At 43.4% G+C, this 21,629-nt stretch overlaps 1 protein-coding gene across 1 annotated transcript; it reads right to left on the minus strand.

The window, feature by feature from the left end:
• Positions 1-1,704: 1,704 nt before the first annotated feature.
• On the minus strand, positions 1,705-15,416 carry FAM124A (family with sequence similarity 124 member A). The gene is made up of 2 exons (XM_050915148.1): positions 14,622-15,416; positions 1,705-2,508 (listed from the first exon to the last, which is right to left on the minus strand). Exons 1-2 carry the CDS (start codon positions 15,414-15,416, stop codon positions 1,705-1,707), a joined length of 1,599 nt encoding a protein of 532 aa, XP_050771105.1.
• Between the last annotated feature and the right edge of the window lie 6,213 nt (positions 15,417-21,629).

Here is a 21,629-nt window from a genome sequence, read left to right on the forward strand (position 1 = left end):
GCCTCTTTCCCTGTGTGGAGAAAATGACTGCAAAAGGAAAAAGCCCTGAGGAGTAGCATCCTGACCCTTGACTATCCCTCTGGCCTCTTCTGGTTTGGGGTTGCAGGTTTAATGGAATCCTCCCTCCTCCCCTATAAACCTGTACTTGATTTCCCCCAGGCTTTCTTCCAGAATTCTTTGTACAAACTGTGCATTTACTTAAATGGGCCAGGGGAGCTGTTCCACTTTTTGTAACTATTATTTAGAGTGTGTGCTTTTTGTTTTGTTTTGTTTTGTTTTTTCAAAGCAGCAATTATTCTGAGTAAAACTACCTGGTAATATAGTGAACATTTTTCTCCACAAATGTGTTTTTATTTCATCCACCACAATGCCATCATGGTAGGTCTTCAGCGTCTGTACCTGTATATCAGTTACATACAGCATTACACATAGACCTTTTAACACGGTCATTTTCTCACTGGCTAGACCAGAGCTGCAATCAGCACCACTGCTCTGCCAAAAATGTAACTTTTCAGAACATGCATGATGCAATCTGTATATACAACTTAAATCCTGGTGAAGGTACTTAGCTGTCATACGAACAGCTTTTTACTTACTTTTTTTTTAAAATACCAAATGAATTGGAGCAAAACAGGTTACCAAGAATGCATATTTTAAAAAGATCACTTTCAAAGCCAGTAAAATTTGACTTACTCTCCCTTTGGACAGAGGTATTTGAGAAGAAATGTGTTTTACTCACAAGGAAGTATGCTTGCACTGGAAATATGAAGAATAAGTTTCTATATTAATTATTTTTAACAGAGAAATAATAACCCCTTAAAAAACAGGGATCTGCCATATATTTGGGACTAGTGGTGTAGCAATATAAAAAACGCTGGGTTGTCTTTCTTGTTTTGTATTCCAAAAAGGTAAGCTCTGCATTGCCTGGGTTAGAAGTAGCAAATATTGTTTACTTGGGTTACCACTGTCTACGCAAGTGGTTCAGACAACAGCCCAGATGGCTCCCTTCCAACTGGAAAGGATGGGCTTTTTGAGGGGATGGGTTGAAAATGTTCTGTAAGGTTTCCCTTTTGGCACTTTCTGCATCTTGGACTGTCAAAGTAAGAGATACAGCAGAGCCTCCTCTTCCCTAGGGAAGGAGTGAAGCTTCTCCCCGCCTCAGCACTGCCAGCTCTCAGAGGTTAGAAGGAACCACGTGTGTCCTCACAGGAAACATCTTGCCTGACTCTACTGGAGACGTGCTACTGGGACCTGCTGTGCTTAGAGCTGCCTTTGGAAGTTGTGAAGGGGAAAGAAGACCCCTTTCTCCTCCCATCTTTCCTGATTTAAGGGAATTTCTCAGGAAAGTTAAAGGAGTTTGGTGTCACAAATTACAGTTTGTCTTCTGCCAAATTTGCCTCTTCTGGTATTTCCTTCACCACCAGTCCAAGGGTCAGTCATAGAAACCATCCACCTTGCACTGCCATGGACAATCCTCTGTGCTGATCATCTCCTCCAATATAGGGCGCAAGCTCAGACGGCTTTACTGTAGGTAGTTTGGGAACACCCACCTCTGAGGGATCTGAGTGCTTTCTTCAAATATTTAGCATGCTGTCCTGCATCACCTCTCCTCAGCGAGGAACCTTCTGCAAGCTGAAGGTGGGCCCACTGCTGTCATTCAGAAGTAGAACACATTTGCCCTGGAAGGTGTAAGATAGAGAAATCTCAGATGTAAAATTCCTCTTCGTTAGCTGGTGAAGCTGGGCAAACACTACCATGACCACCCAGAGAACAAGCAGCTGCTCTCAAGGACTGTTTGGGCTGCTTGGAGAGAGACGCCGACATGAATGAGCTGGAAGACCATTCAGAAAGAGAAGGCAGTGAACCATCAACTGACTCAAAGGTATTGCACATGGCTGATACAGGCCTTCCACTGGTGGCCGCCTGTTTAGCCTTACTGACAGTTTGTTTCTGTGGGGGAAGAGAGGCTTCCAAGTCATTGCAAAATCCGTTAAGGGCAGAGTATGCAGAGACCACAGACAGGTCTGAGAAGGATAGCTTCATCCCTGTGTCTACATCAGTCTCCTGGGCACCCTCCAAGTCGTCAATGTTAAGCCTGGGGCTGCATCTCCATGTTTTTAACCTGGTTGCAGGTGACCCAGTATTTAAAAACTGAAATGGTTCACTGAAATGAAAAGTCTCTGAGGCTGAGGAGGAGTTCACTGTGGGCAAGCAGAACAGCGACTTGCTTCGTTGAAATGACCATGAAATGCTGGAAGCACTGCTGGATCTGCGTGTGAAGTCTCCTCGATCACTGCGTCTCAAGTCCTGCTGGGAGAAACCAAGAAAATGACCAAGGCCGTTTGCGTGATGCACCTTGTTTTGACCCATTTCTTTTGGTTCTTCAGGGACAGATCGGTGGCTCTGAGGAAGAAAGGCTGGCAGAGTGGTGAAGTGGGAATCTGTTGACACAGATGGATATGGTTGCTTGTTCTGCTTTGCAGACTTCCTACACCAACTGTGTGTTTGCTGCAGCCAGGAGAGGGAGAAAAGAAGATCATATTAATACAGAATTGGCAGTCTTACAACCGTAAGTCTCCGTTGCCGAGTTGTTACTGCAAATAATTACGAAGCAGACTTCATTCAGTATGCTTGCAGCAACTGTTTCACTTCAATAACAAAGAGAAAGCACCCTGCCAAAATCCCAAATATTTACATGAGAAGCCTTGAAGACAACAAGAATAAATGGTAGAGGAGCCCTGCCTTGCGGGCTGAATTACACTAGCTCAAAATTCTCACTTCCTATTGACTTGTCCAGATGCATTCATATTCTGTCTTCCAACATTACTGCCTTAGTGGACAGCTGAAGAACAAGGATGAAGAAATGGGAGATGTATGTTACCATCATTATTATTTCTCATTTCTTCCTTACTGTGGTGTAAATGTTTTTACTTTTTCCTCCAAAACATCAAAAAGCCTTTAGCAAGCAACCTCATACTCTGCTGTCTCGATGGGAATTTACTACTTCTCTCAACTCTTTCACATTTTCTCTTTCACATCTGGTTAGCTGAGCAGTGCGCTCTAGAACCCACTTGCTCTATTAACTAGTTCCTAATGACTTTAAGCACAGCTTTAAACATCTAATTTGCTTGTAGACACCTAGACTGAAGACCTAACCTGATGGTTATGATCTGAATCGGGACCTGAATCTCATCCCTAGGCCAAGATTCAGTTGCCTACCTGCCAGATACTTGAGCATTTGCACAGGGACAGCAGCTGTGACAAATGGGGAGCCAATGTCTTTCTCAAGAAGCAGCTGGAGGCCAGGTGGCCTTCCTATGGGATTAGACACTGATGTGTGGGTAACTGAACCGAGGCCCTAGCGTCTAAGCAATCTTAAGGTTTTCTGTCATCCCACTTATCTCGGTAAGGCTTTTATAAGTTTGCATTTTAAAAATTTTAATTTAAAATCTTCTTACTGGAATTTCTCACGTAATACGAAATGCTAGATTTCTGTCCCAAAAGGGACAGGAACTAATGGGACAAAGTGCAAGATCAAACCCTTGAGAATAAACAATAATCTCAGCTAGGGGACTTGTCAGCTGGAAACAACAGAGGAGAAAGAACCAGGTATCTTGGTCACCATGTGCTATTAAAGTGACAAGACTGTGACAAACATGATTCTGGGCAGTCTCAAGTGAGTTAAAAAGTATTAATGCGCTGTGGACAACACTGCTAAGGCCTCATCCAGAATGCTGCGCATGACTCAAATCATGCCCATGTGAAAAAGAAAAAAATCAAACTGGAAAAGATGCAGCCGCAAGAAAAAAAAACACAAACAAACAAAAAAAAATGAACTACCCATTAAAAAACCTGAATCACAAACCAATAAAATGTTTCTAATCACAACTGAAGTAGAAGAGTCTTCTGAGGCAAGTAATGGATAAAGATGGAGCTTGATCATTTTACCAAAGAGATTATATGACATGACAGAAAGGGATGAGACCTGGCAAGCAAGGAGGTGCTTTGTATCCCCCGTCTCTAAAAGGACTCCATACATCGCTGCTTCCGACGTCTTGCTAGTGCACATCATGTTGTCTTAGTGACCCAGATCTGTCAAACCATCTTCTGGTTTTTATTGCAGTGATTTTGTGGGCAAAAAAGGATTTTCACATCCGCAAAAAATGTTTTGCTCATTCATGATTGCCGAGCTAGGGGTGATTTATAGGACAGCCAAACCATAGGAGTTCACTTAGGTGTTGTAGATGAATATATATGTACCAATGTATCTGTAATGAGGTATGTTAATTCATAATCTATTTCTGTATAATATAATAAGCTGTTTGCCCTAATGCCATAAAGAATTAAATTAATTAATGGGGAAATTAACCACATTAGTGTAGCAGTTTCATTAACTGATAAGAAATTGAGTACAAAAGAGTAAAATAAAATGGGTCAAACTGTCAACAAAACATTAGCCAGAAATCACTTTAGACCTCTACAGGCAACATTATTTTATTTGTGCAATACGTGAGTTAATTTGTTTAAAAAATTACTTAGCAAGATAAAAGGCTTGTGTCCATGAAGAAAATACCAGCTGTTTCTTAACTGAAGACATTTCTGGATAACTCAGCGATAACAATATGACATGCTGAAAAGTACACAACCAAATCACCCCACTCTTTTGATGGGTTTGTCCAAGAAAACATTTCTCATTATATTTTGTTTGCATTAACCAAAGGTACTATTTTTTTCTGTTCAGCAGCTCTGATATCAGATATAGAACATGGACTCAACCACCACGCTTGGTGAATCAACAGAAGCACCTCCAGAACACTTCTCCTGCCTCTCAGAGAGAAAAACATGGATTGTCTGGCCATGGTTTGGTTTTATGCTATATTCTTGTGCTTTGTAGACTTAGTTGATAATTTGGCAGATCAAGCAATCAGAGAAACCAAGGATCCAAGCAAGTGAAGTCGTCTTCTTTGTGAAAGGGTAAGGAGGCCTTTGGGACCACGAGCACTGGTAACAACTCAGACAAAACTGCACCTGAAAACACAAGGCTTTTGGGGACAGATCTGACACTTGCACTGAGGAGAGTTCTGTGGGCAGTACAAAAGCCTTGCCTTTACCTTGCGCAGACCATACCATCTGTCTATATGTATATAAGACAGAGCCCACAGACATCACAGGTAGGATTTAGTTGTATAGTTAATACAGCCAATGGAGTCTGGAGAGCAATTCAGCCTTCCCTGAAGAAAATTCCTGTGTCTGGTTGGCTGGATTGCTTTCTAGGTCCTTGAGCTGTACTGAGTACATACTCATCGATTACAGTGAGAACACAGACTGTAGCTCACACAAAAATACCTGCCGTTAGACATTAGTTTTAGGTGTCTACAATCTAGAGCTGAACCAAATCCTGCAGCGCTAACTCCCATGCGTTCATTTTGCTTTGGTGTATAGAGGAGGTATTTTGCACCCTACTAAAAGTCTCATGCATTTAGATGATGGTAATAATTTGTTATTCTTATTTGTTGACATAACTTTTGACATGTGTTCCAAAGAAAAAGTAATTTAATTTGGTCTCTCAGGTCACCATTAGTGAGAGATACTAGGTCTGATTCAGTTGTCTAATCGTAGGTATTTGCTGTACCCTGCCTGGCCTGCAAGCACACGCACAGGCCACTCTGTATCAGCGATTTCAGTGCCTGGCAAGGTCCTGGGCACGTTTAATTTATTAATACAGGTAAAGTCTTAAGCATTTTGGGAATAAAGCACAGACACAAGAACAGCTGTTTTGAGCTCTTTCTAATGTTTATGAACCCTCCAGTTTAAATCAGCTTGTGTTAGTTGTGGATTGCAGATATGCAACACAATGACTACATGTGCAACCAAATTACCAGTACTCAAAAGGATGCTTACCTGAGGCATCACCTACGAGGGGGTGGAGCAGAGGGCAACGCCAGGATAAATGGATGAGGTGAGATGAAACACCCCTGCTAGAAACCCTGGGGGCTCTCATGTAGGAACCTTCTAACCAAAATACAGATAAAAACTAGAGACTCAAAGGAAAGGGGAAATGCACTTCTAAGTGGGAGCACCTGGAAGGGGCAACCTGCCCCGTGCAGCCAAATAGAAGTACCTAGCCTAGCTGGAACATGCTTACGCTAACAAGAAAAATCTACTTTAGGTAAGACATTAGTTTTAGGGTTTTGTTATTTCAAACTTTTTTTCCTAGCTCTTCTAATGTTCCTGTGGACAGATAAGAGCATTTCATTTTATACAAGGTATTTGCTGTTATTCCTGCTACTGGGTCACAGCTCCTGGTCAAGCCCAGTTGACCTGGCAGGAGGTAATGGTGGATCAGCGAGGACAAGGGGACAAATACAGCCTGCCCTTAGGATGGCTGCCTGCAGGGCAGGCCAAGAGACATCACTAACACAGCTTCTTTCTGAACAGCTCTGTTTACAGGAGGAATTGTTTACCTCAACCCTTTTTTGTTTAGATGTGTTACGATTTACAAGACCTATTTTCCAACGCTGCTCTTCATGATATGGGCAGAAAGGGGAAATAATAGGGGGAGATTTTTTTAATACTTTCATCTTAAAGCAACATAACTGAAGACTTTCCTGACTGAGAATACCGGACTGCACAACTGTAATACAGGTAAAGTGTCAGAAGCTCCATCTCATAAAACACTAGTGAATAAAGATTACAGGCTAATCCTATATTGTAGAGAACTGGATTATGTGGACTAATAAGACTTTTCTATATCTACATTCTGTAGCTTGTCAGAGATCACAGAGAGGATTCAATGATTTAGTCAGGATTAAAACTCAGGCAAAATTAGCTCCTAGTCCTGTGCCAAGGCCATTGACTGTGCTCCCTTGTACCACCCTGGCATGGCATACGGAGAGCTGCATGCAGCCTGTGCGTTCGTGTGATCGCTCCTCTTCATTTTAACCTTACAGTACCTGACAGTCCCACAAAGTTCAAACCAGGTTTCCAGATGTGACTGCTCATGGGAGAAACCACGACAAGTAAGTGGGTGGTGCTGATCTTCCACTGCCCTTTGTGCCATGGGATGCTGAAAACAGCAAGACCTACTTTTGTACCTTGACGACAACGTGATGCACATGCAGTTACTCTTTTCAGCAGAACAGCCTTCTCCTGCCTCCTCAATTCTGCCCTTGGCTTTGGAAGCAGTTGCATCTGCTTTAATTTGCTGAATTATTTTCTTTTTTAAGTCCTTATCTTCAGCCTTCTCACAGCTTGCTTTCTGCATTGCCTGTTACCTCGCTGCAGCCTGGCAGAGCCCTGCCTGGTACAGCCATGCTGCCTGCATCAGGCACAAGCGCGGCAGAGATGCCGGAGAGGGGGTCGGCCATCTGAGAGGACAAAGGCTCGATCCAAACCGACACATTGATTTTGACTGAAATTCCAAATACAGGGAGAGAGATTTGTCAGACCTCGCCACAAAGATGCACAACAAACCCGGTCATTGAGTGAACAGATTAGCTCTCTAACAGAACAGATTTTTTCATCTGGCGCTAATCTGCTGCTCATTTATAATCTCTGCACAAATCTTTGTGAAGCCTGGAGGGATTTAGAGTCTTTGTGTATTACAATGGGCTGCAGAAGAATTTCATGACGAATATCCGGGAACACCATAAACAACTTGGGGCGAACCTCGCAGAAATGCACTTTCGACTTCACTTGGACTGCCTATACCTGACACAAAAAATCCATGAGTGCTCCTGTAGTCTATTTTAAGTTATCTGCTTTTTGAGAAAGCAGATAGTGATTTCATTACACGTTATCTGTATTAAGCACTGCCAGCAAGGCTCCGCTGAGGTCACAACCCAGCCAAACAGCCAGCACAGCAATGACATCACCATCTTGAGCCCAGATTTTGCCTGCCTTGCTCAACAGGAGTGCGATGGTGTTTGCTTAATTGTATTAAAACCAGTGGGATTGATCCAGGGGGAAAAAAAAATCAACACAAGAAAAAGTGGCAGAGGTTAGTCCTCAGTATCACCATAATAAGTCTTACTTGAAAGGCAAAATGTATTCAGAAGGGTAGCACATCAAAAGGCAAAATGCACAAATTTGATTTAAAATTGAACATATTTGAAAATTGGCATGTACTGTGTTTACAAAACTAGAACAGGTGGGTGCCTTGTAATGCTAAATATATTCACGCTCAGGAGTTTTTGCTGGGTGTACAGAGTCATCAGAGATCTTACTATGCCATGAAACTTAACTGCACTAATGGAAAAGACAGAGGGAAAGTACCTTAGGATGAAGAAAAACAACTAAAAAATCTCCTCCTATTTGAGTTAGTGACTGATTTGCTGTGTCCCCCCCAAAACTAATCACTAGCACTAAGAAGAACCAAACACCTATGGCACTAAAAGGAAAGGAAAAATAGAGTAGAAGATTTTTAAAAACAGGAGGCTAGTATTAGACTTACAGATTAATTAAATCAGCTTAAGGCACCTCCTTTGACTGAGTCAATTTTTACTCCAAAAGTCTGTCCTTTTCACCGGTTTCAACAGAAACTAGAAGTAATTTTTGTAAAGGTGTCCTGTACACATCCTCGCTTGTCCTTGATGCTTTTCTTGCCTTTCTTCCTCTTTGTGTTCAGATCTGCTCTATCTGCACTATTAATTCAAGCAAGCTTGAAGCTCTTTTGTCACCTCTGTTTTCCTTCTTGCAGACCAAACTGTTCTCTGCAAAAGTACCCTCTCTTTGCCTGTTTTTGCCTTTCCTTTTTACCTTCTCTGCTTCCTGGTTTCCTTGCTCATCTTTCTCGCTTCTACTTGTACTTAACTGTAGTGACTCAAGACTGCAGTAGTGGGACTGCGCTTTCTTTTCTTTATTTCCCAGAGTTTGTAGTTGGTAATGCTTTGAGTAACAGGGACGAGAGAATTTAACTGCATTTAAGACTACAGGGGTACATTATATCATCCAGTCTGACCTTGTCTTCATCATTTTACAAATCATTAAGCCATTTCTTTACTGAGCCTGCTGACACTTTAGGCGGATGAAAGCATTTCAGTTTTCAGGAGACTAAATTGCTGTATGCTTCAGGCAGGAGCATAAGACAGAGGTGCCACAAAGCCCAAGGCCCCTAAAATGGCAGCAGATTGACTAATGCTTCTAGACTATTTACATGTTTTATCAAGATCATATGAATGCTGGATGACCATCACGGCACTCAAACTGGAAACTAAGGGAAGGAGAAGGAACACTGCTGTGTGTTGGAGAGAGGAAATGCAGAGCCAGGTGAGGTCTGGAAGGGTTTGGTGGGTCAGCTGAAGTAAATGCAACCGTGACCACACTGATCTGTGTCCTAAACCTCTCAACAGAAACAGAAGTGGACCCTGAGCCTCCAAGATTTGCCTCTTCTTGGCCAAGATCAGCTTGAGAGGCAAACCATTCCTCATGCTGCAGAGGAGAGCAAAATGTTTCTTTTAGTCTCAGTTGGGGCTGAGAGAGGAAAAGGAAAAGCTTTGTCCTAACCTCAGATCTGGGAATTATTTTGACCTCAGCAGCTCAGTAATACCCACCCTTGCTGCCCACATATCTAAGACAGGGTATTTTCTGCATTGACTGAGTCCTCTTGTCCCAGCTCCTTGCTTCAGTTACGGCCAGTCTCCAGCACTCTGCAAGGAGGCACTGTCTCTGCTCCTTAAAACACATTGGGTCAGTTGTGCATCATGGAAAAATCTCTCTCCCTCATTTCTGCGTTCAGCTATCTTGAGTGTGAGGTTTGACTACGACCATACTTTTCGTGCAGATACGTACATGTTTTAAATAAGCTGAGGGAAATAAAGGCACTTTTATTCTCATCGTGGCCCCAGATAAAAGGGGATGAAGAGATGAGTTCATGAGTCTCACAGACACTGGTATATAGTACACTGAATAAACAAAGAGGTTTTCAGCTATAAGCTTTTGCTTCTTTTTTCTGTATAACATATTTGCTGATGTCCGTGTAGGCATGTAACCTTCATGCTGCTTCCCATCTTCAGGCATTTTGCACTGCAAATGCCTAGCACAGAATGCCTTCATGCATGCAGCTGGCAGACATCTGCAACCCCAGACTGACTTCTGGCAACTCCAAGGACATTTTCAACAGTAACATACTGACCTTGTACATAAATGACTGCAGCTGACCTCATTAGGGGATGACTACTGCCTGACCACAGATCTAGAGTACTCATTTTGTACACCAAGCGATGGAGAAATCTCCAAGGTAGCAGAGACCTGAGCTTGCAGGTAGCACAGCAGTAGGTTAATCATTCTTAATGGTTGGGTCCACACGCAATCTTTCCTCAGAACCAAAGCTTCAGATAATAAACCATGTTTCCTAAATATGATTATACCACTTCTGAACTCAAGATTATGGTTGCCTGGTATAGGTAGGAAGAACATTGGCTGATTAACTCAGCAAATCAGCTAAAAAAATCCCTCTAACTAAAAGCTGTGATCAGTTAACATTTGCACTCTTATTTCAAGGATGCTCTATAAAGCAACACTAGGTAGAAAACAGCCACCACATAAACAGTACAGGTTCATTAGCACAATAACTGGCATAAAAGCCTTACATTGCCAGATCTGACTACCCTGTTTCAGGCAGGATTAACATAGACTGGTAACAAATCACACATTTCTTGGGATTTTTATTTGTCTTGGCTTTCTGGCAATGTTGTTTGCTTCTTGGTGCTGAAGACGGTGGAGGGGGAGGGATTTCAGCAAGAAATTGGTTATTACAGGGTGAATCAGGTGCCTGAATATAGGTGTTTGGTCCATTCTGGTATCTCCTAGGGTGCCTGCCTGGCATTCCACGAGGGCACAGCCCTCCTGTAGGTCCTGAGTCTAATCTGCCAGGACACCTCTTCTGGGTGGCTCAGGTACCCTTTGGCATGTCAAATGGTAGTAGGTTAGGTTTTATGCTTAAGCACTGAGTCACTACCTAGGTGAGATACTCATTTGCAGTTGCCCACCTTCCTCCCAAGTATGTCTGCATGTCTCCCCTCATGCAGAGAAGCTCGGAAATTCCGCCAAAATTTTATTTTACCTTTCCTACGCTATCCAAAGACATTCTCATAATTTAAAGAAGCCATCTGTGCACTTTCTCCTCTCTGCTCACTATCCCTGCTTCCCATACATGCATGGCCAAGCCAGTCCCATCAGTTATTAACCTTTCCTCCTTCCCACGTTGCACTGCCAGGAGTGCAAGTTCATTAGCACTTCAGCTGTCTCTGTGCGGATTATGCCCAGAGGCAGCCAGGAATTTGGACAAGACCTATAAAACTGGCAGTACATTCAGTATACCGGTATATGGTATATTCTTAGCTACATTATTTACATATTCTTCCCACTGCTCTGACAAGAGCTCCCCAGAGCTCCTGCTTCTGGGCTTAGCACTGGTGAAGCAGTGTGGGTGTCTTCCTGCAGGATGCAAACAAGCTCTTAAGCCTTACTCTTGCTAAAGCCAACTGAAGCTTACCCTTTGCCTCAGCTGGTATATAGCTGCACCCTTGGAGCTAACTTGCCAGTGTGGAAAAGCTACTGTGACAAAATAATTTTGAAGGGCTTCCTTGCAAATGAAGGAATAGTTTCTGTGGTATTAAACAGACTTATCCTGCCCATGAATAACTTTATTTTCTCTTGCACTGACTTTATCTAAGCCCCTTGGTAATTGCATTTGCAAAATGGGTTAAGAACATGGATCAACCTGGCTGGCAAGTATCCAAGTCCCTGTAAGCACACCCAGAAAAACACAGAGGTCACATCTTGTTAGTCTAATCATGGAGATATATTCAAACTTCAAACATTAAACATTGCCTGTAATTTAACAGGGATGTTAATCTACCATTTTGGGTATAATTGGTAATTTTAATCTCTAAAAAGATGAAGTATCCATATGAAGTACATAAAAATATTCTAATGATTACTAAGTACCAACTGATGTGCAGGCTGAAAAATACTAGGAGGTCATTGTTTGAGTTCATATAACTGGCAAGAAGTGAAAGTTATTACCAACGCTGTGGCATTGATAATATTGTTAATAGCAGCACTCCATGAGAAGTCAAAAAGTAGTCCTGTTACTTTAAAAAAAGAAAAGGTAGATCCTATAATTGTTTTGAACTCAGAATGAGTTAAAAGAATATAAGGAGTCCATGGATCACCATGTTTCCTATAACCCATGCTCCGTCATATAATCCCCTTTCCTTAACTGCCCATCCCATCTTGAATTAGGGTATTAACCCGTTTGCACCTGCTGGGTGGCTGTTATGTAGTTGGCCATCAATATGTACAACTGCCAACTTAAATCTATTTATTGACAATTTTTTGTTCCTGTGCCAGAAGAGTCATTTAGTGAAACAGCCTTTTCCCGTTCCTGCTGTTTACCTTCTGGTATGTTTTCCGAGCACAGTCAGAGCTCCCTTCAGACTTACTTTGGCTAGGCTCAGATGACCCTACTCTTCCAGTTTCCATTTGTAAGACAGTCTCTCCATTCCTCTGCACGGGGTGAAAGCCCTTCCCTGTACCTGCACCTCTCTGAAGTCACCCTTCTGGAGCCCAGGGCTGAAGACAGGCGAGGCCTGTGGGACCTTGTGCAATGGCACAAGCACTTCCCACACTCCTTGGGGGATACTAACTCTGGTACACACCAGAGACTGTACTTTGCTTTGCTTTTCTTGGCCATGTTGCACTGGCAGCTTGTAGTCATCTGAGTACAAACAGGACATTTTCCCTTTGGTTTAGTTATAGAGCTCCACTTCTGATTGTACAGACTTGTTCAAAACCTGTATACCAGGACCTAGTCTCTGTTTTCCCCCAGTTTTGCATATATTAAACTTCTTTTGCTTCACCACACTTCCAATGTGATAATTTCCATTTCTGTAACTTCATTCCCATTTGCCATTTTGCCCTCCTATTCAGCATCATCATCCTCACTGAAAGCAGAAATGAATATTAATTGCACTTGGAGGCCACGCTTAGCAGGCTTTCGCTCTTCTCTTTTGGTGCATATAGCTAAAATCTTATTCTGATTTTCTTTGCAGGGTTTACCTCAGCCTGCTGTTTGGCAAGTCTCACTTTACCTCTGTACTGCCTGGCACACGTTATTTCTGAAAATTTGCTGTTTTGGAATTGAAAGCCTTATTTAGAAGCCCTATTGTTTTTTTTTACCCTTCCCTTCAATTTACTTGAAACCAGTGCAAGAGCCCATAAACCAAAGTTATATCACATAGCAGAAACCTCCTGAAAAAGAACAAGGAAAAGGGAACGTAGGTGAGTGTGACTGCTGTGTAGAAGTTTTGTGATGGCTCTTGTAAGCTTAAGTTTACAAGTTATCTCAGGCTAACACAGATATACCTACGGTGCAAGCAGTAACCCTGACAAATTGGTGACTATTTTGGCAGATGGGCAGGGAAGCTGAATTGCCTCCTGAGCCCTACATGTGCACTGTTCAGTTCTGGCACGGGATGTCTCTGTGGGCGGTATCTGCCAAGTGGCATTGAAATGTTTCACCACCACCTGGATGTGACTCACCAGAGCACAGATGCCCCATGTACCTGGATTTTCAGTCCCAGGAGCTACAAACCCAGAGGCACTGTGCTGCAGGGGGGCGTACACACCTCTCTGCACGCTGGGAGGTCCGTACAGTGGAAGGATGGCACCCACAATGCCTCTTCCACAGAAACAAGGTCAGACAATCTGACAAGCTTCATGAATGCAATTCACCCTAAAAAAATACCCTTCTTCGAAATCTGAACAACAGTCTTCCAAGGGTGAGGGTCTGTGCTCCTTGATTCAAACGCTAAGCAGCAATAAATACCTCTGCAGTGCAGGAATGCACATTAACCTGGCTCTGGATTGCCACAGATACCCCCTCTGCAGGGCAGGCAGCTATTAAAAGCTTGCTGCTTGTTATCCCCTTTATCTCCCTCGGATGTGGTGTAGTGAAGCAGAGCATGCTGATACATTGCCCAGATATGGTGCCTACAGATGTCCTAACAAATAAACTCTCTTTCAGGACTTGGTTACGAGCACTTGAGATTAGTTCAAAAAGAGAGTGTGTGGGAATGTCTCTCTTAGGCTGCTCTTCAGGGTTCATTTCTTTTGCTTCACCACCTCTCTCCCCATCCTGATAATCACTGTGCAAAAGAGAGATGCAGTTTGTCACCCTGCGATGCTAGAAAATAATGAGTACCATCAGGAATTCGGCTTGTCTTCCATAAAAATCTCATAACTGAGAGCTATTTTATAAACCCCTGTCAGTTCTGTGCCCGTATTTCTTATAAAACTATACCCATCAGCCATCATTTCTCCACTCGGGCTCATAATCCCTTCTCTCCTCATTCTTTTAAACAGCTACCTCATCTCACATCACTCTCTGCATAAACTGAGGTTGACTGATATCTGGACAGTATCATCCACTGCTTTCCTGATTAGTTACACACACAGTAAGGCGTTTCAAGTTCTTTCTTTAGCTGTACTGTCCTGGCTCTTTCTCCTAGGATAGAGCAAAAAAAACCCAACGCTCCTTTTCTGGCTGCCATTGCAAGTTAAGCTTTCCTGCACAAAACCAATAAATGTGCTTCTGTTTCCCTGTGTACCGAACTTACCTGCAAAAGGATCCTATTTCCATCGTGGTCTTCTGTCTGCCACCTGCCTTCACTGATGGGGCTGCAAGGGTTGGGCAAGAGAGGCACAAGCTGCCCCACATCTTTTACTCTGAACTCCAGCACCGCTGACTCTGTTGGCATTGGCACCTGGCCCTTCGGAAGTTTTTTTAAAGAAAATTGAATGTCTATTTCCATGTTAGAATAGACAGGAAAAACACAAAAATCCACTTTTTTCTGACATACTGGTCTTTTCAGTATTAACTCGTACAATTTTAAAATGTCAACAAAGTTTTCACTCCTGCAGTATATAGTGAAGCGGATAATTTCTTTCCCGTAGTGCACTGGGCGAATGGCCCACAGAGGAGTCTCTGGAGCCAAAGTGTAAAAGTCCTGGCTGCATGGCATGTACGGGAGGAACTTCCCATGCACTCGCTCTGTGTGGTGGTAATGCCAAGGTGGCTGCTGAAAAGTTTCATGGAGCTGCAAGATTGGTTCTTCTCCATATTCCTCCTGCAGAAACAGAATGATGGCAAGGGCTGGCTGAGAAACACCAGCCTTACCTGGCTTCCTGCGCTTCTTGGGCACTCGTCTTTCTGAGACTCGAAACAGCTGAAGGTCTGGATGGATCCAGGCTAGAAGCTTATCGATGGCTTGCTGAAGAGTCTTGGATTCACTTGGGTCTGTGATAATATGTACACTAACAAGGAATGGGTCTTGTATGCCTTCCACAGAAAGTTCACCTGAAAGTGTAAAAAGAAAAATATCCTCTAAGATTTGTAACCAAGTTGTCAACATTTAGGTGATCCTTAAAGGAGAAACAGTCTACTCAGTCACACTGGGCTTTTTTTTCATCTCTTTCAAGCTCACCTGCAGTAAACTAAAAATAATGTACAAAGATATAGCAACCGAGAAAATAATCACAAGACAGAGAAGTTTCATCAAGCATACCATAAGAGTTGCTCTTTCTACTGAGGGAGCACCCAAAAGACGTTACCCAGTGTGCGTTTCTGTGTTAGAAAAGAGCTGTCCCATACAGCTGAGAGGTAGGAAAGACAAAAACACTGATGTAGAGTGGGGGTGAAAGGGACATTAATGATGTGCAGAATGATCAAGGTGGACAGTGTTCATCCCACCTTGTTTTAATTTCTGCCAGTTGGCTCAGGGCATGGAAATCACATCACTGAACTCCACTCTATCACCTTGATGTTGGAGTTTTCCACCCAGTTAAGAGTGTTCTGTGTCCTGGAGGCAACTGTTTTAATAAGTAAGGCAAAGTTTGTAGGGAGAGGTAATATCTTTTATTAGACCAACTGATACAGTTGGGAAAAAAACCAGACAAGCCTTCAGGCACACAAGTCCTTCTTCAGGAAAAGATATTACTTGTCCCTACAAATCCTGCACTGTTTGTATCTTCAGACCATCAAGACTATAATACTACTGCTTCAAGGTTTTTATACGATTAGGGAAAACTGCTAAAAGCAGGAAGCACAAAAAATTACACTTACTCAGGGGAAAAAAGAAACCTCTAGTTAGCCTTGGGAATGTTCACGGGGGCTCTATCTGCTGTTATGCCTGAAACTTCTTTGATAGCTCAGAAGCAGAGCAATGGCTGGTTGGAGGGCAGGGGAGAAATTCTCACTTCTGTTCTGCTGGAGCTGCATGCCAATAAAGATGCATGAATGGAGATCCAAGACAGTTTAATAAATTATCCAGGTAATCTGGATATTTTTGCTGAAATGGTTCCCCCTGTGTGGTGTTCTGAAACCACCTCCATGTCTGAGACCCCAAGCCTGGGCACAAAGCCTAAATGTGTGAAGCCTTAGAAAGGCTTCCCAAGCTTTTCATTGTGCAGACCACATTTAATAGGGGGATTGTCTCACAGGCTGTTTCCCCTCCTATTGGCAATCGGTACGAACCTCTCCCTCCTCCCTCCTGGCATCAGAATAACATTCCTGTGATACTTCAGCAATTGCTTTGATGGAAAAGCAGTATAATACAAGTAGTGTGTTTTAGTTGTCTTTCAATGCAGAATAGCTGCAAGACCCAGAGAAAAGCTAGATGCAACTGCATAGCTTTCCAGAGATGACCGGTAAACATACCATCAGCCTCTATTTAGAAGCTGCAGAAAGATATGGTACGCAGAGCAATAGCAAGCATGCATTTTGCCTAGGGGAGATATAGAAAATTCAAGTAAATAAAAAAAATACAATTACAGCAGAGTTCTCGTATCTCTGCATGAAATGGGTGATGTAGAGTGACTTTGTCAGATGGTTAATGGAAGAAAAACACTGAAGCAAAAAAAATATCTGTGTCAGTATACGGCAAGAGGCTTTGCTCTGGCAATCGTTACTGGTAGGTAATTCTTTGAGATATCCCCTGTGGTTAGTCATAGTGTGGGAGAAAGACAAAGGGGGTGTGGGAGGAGGTCCTCTTGTGGTCCTTTACATGGGACAGAAGGACAGGAAGGAAAACAAATTGCAGAGGACAGTGATCTAATAAAACCAGAAAGAAAGTAATTGCCATAGCTACACGGTCATTCATTTTCTAAGACTGGAATAGAAGATGTTCAGCTCTTTTCTCCCTCCATTTCCTTTGTTACACAAATGCTATCAAAGCCAGCAACAAGTGACAGGCTTGATATTTATGCATATAAATGACTGCAGCTCTGAAAGAAGCCTGGGCACAACAATATGAAGCAAAGAGCCATCGTTCCTGTCGACTTCCTGCTCTGCATGGAAAAAAAAATCCCTGAGCGTGCCGCTTCTGCCCTCCTGTTGCTCAGCATGGTGCACGGACACTGAATGGCTAAAGCATTTTTCAAAAGTGGAGCCTTGTGGGAGCCAGCCCCAGCATTAGTATTCTGCAGCCATTGCTGCCTGTGCCCATCAGCACCAGATGCTCGCAGAGCCAGCCTCAGAAGACCACCAAAGCATGGCACAAAGCCATCGTTAGGAGCTAGGGTTATACGTACGGCAGAGCAAATAATCTTTTTTTGAGCTAGAAGCAACTATGCTGAAGGGGGAAAAGTGTAACAAATCCGTTACATACTGAAGAAAGAGCTTCAGTATCTGTTTTATGATAGCAAAGATGCTTTTACTGGAACACTTTTACACCTTTCATTATGTGGCTTCTGTGCTTATAAAATGGCAGCCCTTTCTGTTTTGGTAAGAAAAAGAGAAACATAAGAAAAGCAGAAATATGAGGCAAGGAGCTAAGAGAAACTTCCCCTTAACTGATGATAAGTTGCAAATTGTTTCCATGTTACTAACAAGTCTTTTTGCTTCAATTGACAAGGAAGGGGGGGAAACGACACCATTTCTCATGACACAGTTCAATTTGCCCCCAGCAAATTGTCACAGAAGCAAATGAAAGCTCTGCATATGTATTAGCCTTCCTGTGTTACTAGTTAATCCCACAGAAAATATCAAAATGCTGAGGCATCTATTTGAAAATAAGCCCCACAGTTCTCACAGCTATTACATTTTTTTCTTTCCTATGACAGAACGGGATTAGTTCTCTTTGAGTTGGCAAAGCACTAACATTGCTAAGAGGTAATCACTACCAGGATTGAAAGAGTATTTTACAATTCTAAACTTTTTACTCCTCTGTTAGGCAGTTTTAACCACCCATGAGAGGTTAAAGCAAACAGTCAGCGCAAATGCTGCGGGGCTGTCACACTTGATGTCCTAAAGCTGGGAGCTGAAGGTGGCCTGATATTTTATGATTGAGCCTTGGATGGGTCCTCCTCTACATATTATTTTTATTTTGTTGATGCAATATTGCTGAGCGGAGAAAAAAGAAAGTCCTGCAAAGCAGAATGGCAGTCTTGCCCTGTGGTTCTTCCTCCCTTCCTTTCCCTGCCCAGAAACCAGGATCTTTTCATCAGAAAGACAATCTGACAGAAAGCAGTGGGTGCTGTCAAGTCTGTTTGTGCCAGCTGCCTCATTTCGGCACAACTTCACTGAAATTCAAGCTGCCTTGTCTTGGGGACAGACAGGACAGGTACCTGTCTGTCTAGCCCAGTTGCCTACGTCCCCTGCTGAGTGCACGGAGAGAGGCTGCTGCCTCTGAAAAACCTGCGGAGGATGATCTTGCCTTCCTAATTCCTTTCCTGCCCCCTCACTCTAGGGAACAGCGGTACCTGCCGAGGACAACCCTCTTGGCATCCAGAGCTGCCCAGCCCTCCCCTGGCCAGAGGTGCCTTGCGGGACAGCTATGACAACAGTGGCGATCTAGTGACACCAACACCCATGGGTGAAGCGGGAAGCAATGGCTTAAGTGCTCTGCTCCCTCGGGGTGGAGGTGGGGGGGGCAGCCACCACCCCTGAGAGGTGCCATAAAGACTCCGGTACCTGGTAACACCATCCTTGCTGCAGCTGGACAGGAAGGCAGGTGCCTGGCCCAAAGCAGGCACAAGCAGCTGTAGCTTCAGGTCAGCAGCCCTAGCAGCTGGGAAGCAGCTAGGCTCATCTGGAGGTATAGGGAACTGGAGCTACAACTCCTTCTCCCTGGAGTATGTATGCATTTTACATTAAAGCACACAAGAGGCAAAATGTCCCTAGAAGAAATGAGTAGAGTTTTCTCCCATGCCATCTGAATAACCCTAGGTTAGAGAAGTCTCCCTCTTGCATTTGCTTTTTGGCCCCAGGACTCTTGCACACCTGGCTCCAGCAGAATGGTTACTGGGTTATCTGGCCACGACCTGGCAGTCTGGTCCCTCTTTTATGCTGTGAGAGGCCCAGGTTGCATTCCCCATGGAGCTGCCCTGCATGAAGACCTGTCCCTTCTCGGGGCAGTGCTCCAACCACTTTTTTATTTCAGGAGAAGTCACCACCTTCAGCAGTCTTGATGACATCTGATTTTCCAGGCTTCTCCAGTGGACTTGGCTGGAAATCCACTGACTGCCTAAAACCAGCCCATAGCAGAGCTCAGGAAGGAGATAAGTACCTGTCTCCCTGAAACGTCTCTCCTAACCCTGTGTTGGTGAATCAAGATATGGACCTGAAGACCTCTCAAACTCACCAGGAGATATTTAATGAAGACTTACCTACAGGGTTAGGCAAACCTGGTAAGTATGTGAGCTAGGATGGAGTCTATGGCAAAGAGAGATTTTAGGCAGACTGGATCCCGGCCCCAGTTTGTGCATGGGAAAGTGCATTTCCAAACTGTGGCAGATATTTGTAATCTTCTAGCCACCTACATTTTCAATCTTCTATTCAGGAAACTCAGAGGAAGTATTCAACCTATAAATACTTGACATAAATATTTTTTTTTAGCTGACCCGTAATATTGCATTGACAATCTGAACACTGGAACACGAACTTCCATTTTCCCACTGCGGCATGCAGCTTCATGGGAACCAACACCTGAACCTCTCTTACACCATACAGATTAGATTCCTTTATCGCTACATCAGGCAGTAAGATTTCACATTTCATTCTGATCAAATTGCATGATGCACTACAGGAGATGTAAATTAGGCAATGGGAGAGGGTCAGAGTGAATGTGCCAAGCTTCTGAACTGCAACTCCCATCGAGTAGTGCTTCATTATCAGGAAATAATTGCTATCAGGAAGTAATGAAATAATTCAAAACTGAACATTACAGATCAGCATATTTTGTTCACTGTTAATAAATCAAAATGTTTCAACTGCGGGAATGTAAAAAAAAAATCACTGTATAAATAATGTCAGAAAAAAAGCACTATAATATTTCCTAATTGAAACTTCCCAGGATTTCTGTTGCACAGAAAACGTCAATATTTCCCTATTTCAATCCCATTCCAAAACACAAAGAAATGTCAAAATGGTAGCATTTCTCACTGAACAGGACCTTCACATTTTATCTGAGTCCAAGGCAAGACTGACCGTTACAAGTGTATTAACTGAAAGGCTCATGGGCAGACACAAAGACAGAGGCTATTTTCATAAACAAGGAGCATCACTTTATGGGCAGCTGCAACAGAAGCGGTTACTGGATACCTCTGGCAGCAGAACCCACTGCTAGGTCGTGCTTTGATGAATCATGCAGCATCAATAATCTTTGTGACAGATTCACCAGCTCCTGCACTCCCTTTCCCTGCTGTTTAATAGCATCTGACAAATGCAGGGCTGCAGGATAATGTGCTTCTCAGCAAGCCCTGCTTTGCACACCACCTCAAACTCATGAAGGATGTTCAGAAGCAATAAGAAAGGGGATATTCTACACAGCACAGCGACAAGAGGAGAAACCTTTTTCACGCTCCCATCAGAGCAGCGTTCTCCTGCGGAGCTGCAGTTGAATGTTCTGTAATGGAGATAATGGTGCCAGGATGCTCACTCCTCCATCCGTACTAAGGTAGTATAGACAATGCACATCAGACCAGCATACTGACAAGCATGGCAAAATGGTCAATCTGCTCCTCCAGATGGGCACATGATATAGGCTCTCTGTGCTGTTATCCAGTTGCTGTAGAACCCAAAAACCAAAAAGTATTGAGCAAAAATAAAGCTGGAAAATTAAACCCATTATCTGCCTGATGCAGATAAAAAGCCTTCTCTGGTACCTTAATATGAACAGTCTTATGAGGTGTCATTGCCCTTAGCGTACAGCATGCAGCCAACCCTGTGGGAATGAATCTTATCAAAAAGTGATACTTAATGCCCACAGAGGCCCTGCATGATCAAGCAAAGGCAATGGCAGATCTCATCATGTGGTACCTTTGCTGTTAGATGGTGCAGCAATTGCTGAAACTCCCCACTGGGCTACAGCCCCCAGTGAATTCTCATCCCTCCCCCACCAGCTATGTTCCCCTGACCTGCCTAAGGGTAACCTTTCATGATCAACTTAAGCTGCTGTTGAAAGGGTCCGTCTCACTCCATCTCACATCCTTCACCTCTCCATGCACTCCTGTCACTCCCTATGTTAGCCTGGGTACTTGTGTAGCTACATATCTTAAGCTGATCATGCAACTGCACCCTGATACTCGCTCTCCTGTTTGCAGTCAGATGGTCTACGGTGCCAAGATTG

This window comes from Gymnogyps californianus, chromosome 1 (genome assembly GCF_018139145.2).
Source record: "Gymnogyps californianus isolate 813 chromosome 1, ASM1813914v2, whole genome shotgun sequence".
NCBI classification, from domain to species: Eukaryota; Metazoa; Chordata; class Aves; order Accipitriformes; family Cathartidae; genus Gymnogyps; species Gymnogyps californianus.

What these genes read in the sequence shown, in the direction of transcription:
- FAM124A (XM_050915148.1), bottom strand. Translation starts at nt 15,416, where the DNA reads ATGTTGACAACTTGGTTACAAATCTTAGAGGATATTTTTCTTTTTACA. An exon ending in GAAATAGGATCCTTTTGCAG is followed by an intron (nt 2,509 to 14,621) that starts GTAAGTTCGGTA and finishes TCCTGGCTGCAG; the next exon opens with CAAACACACAGTTGGTGTAG.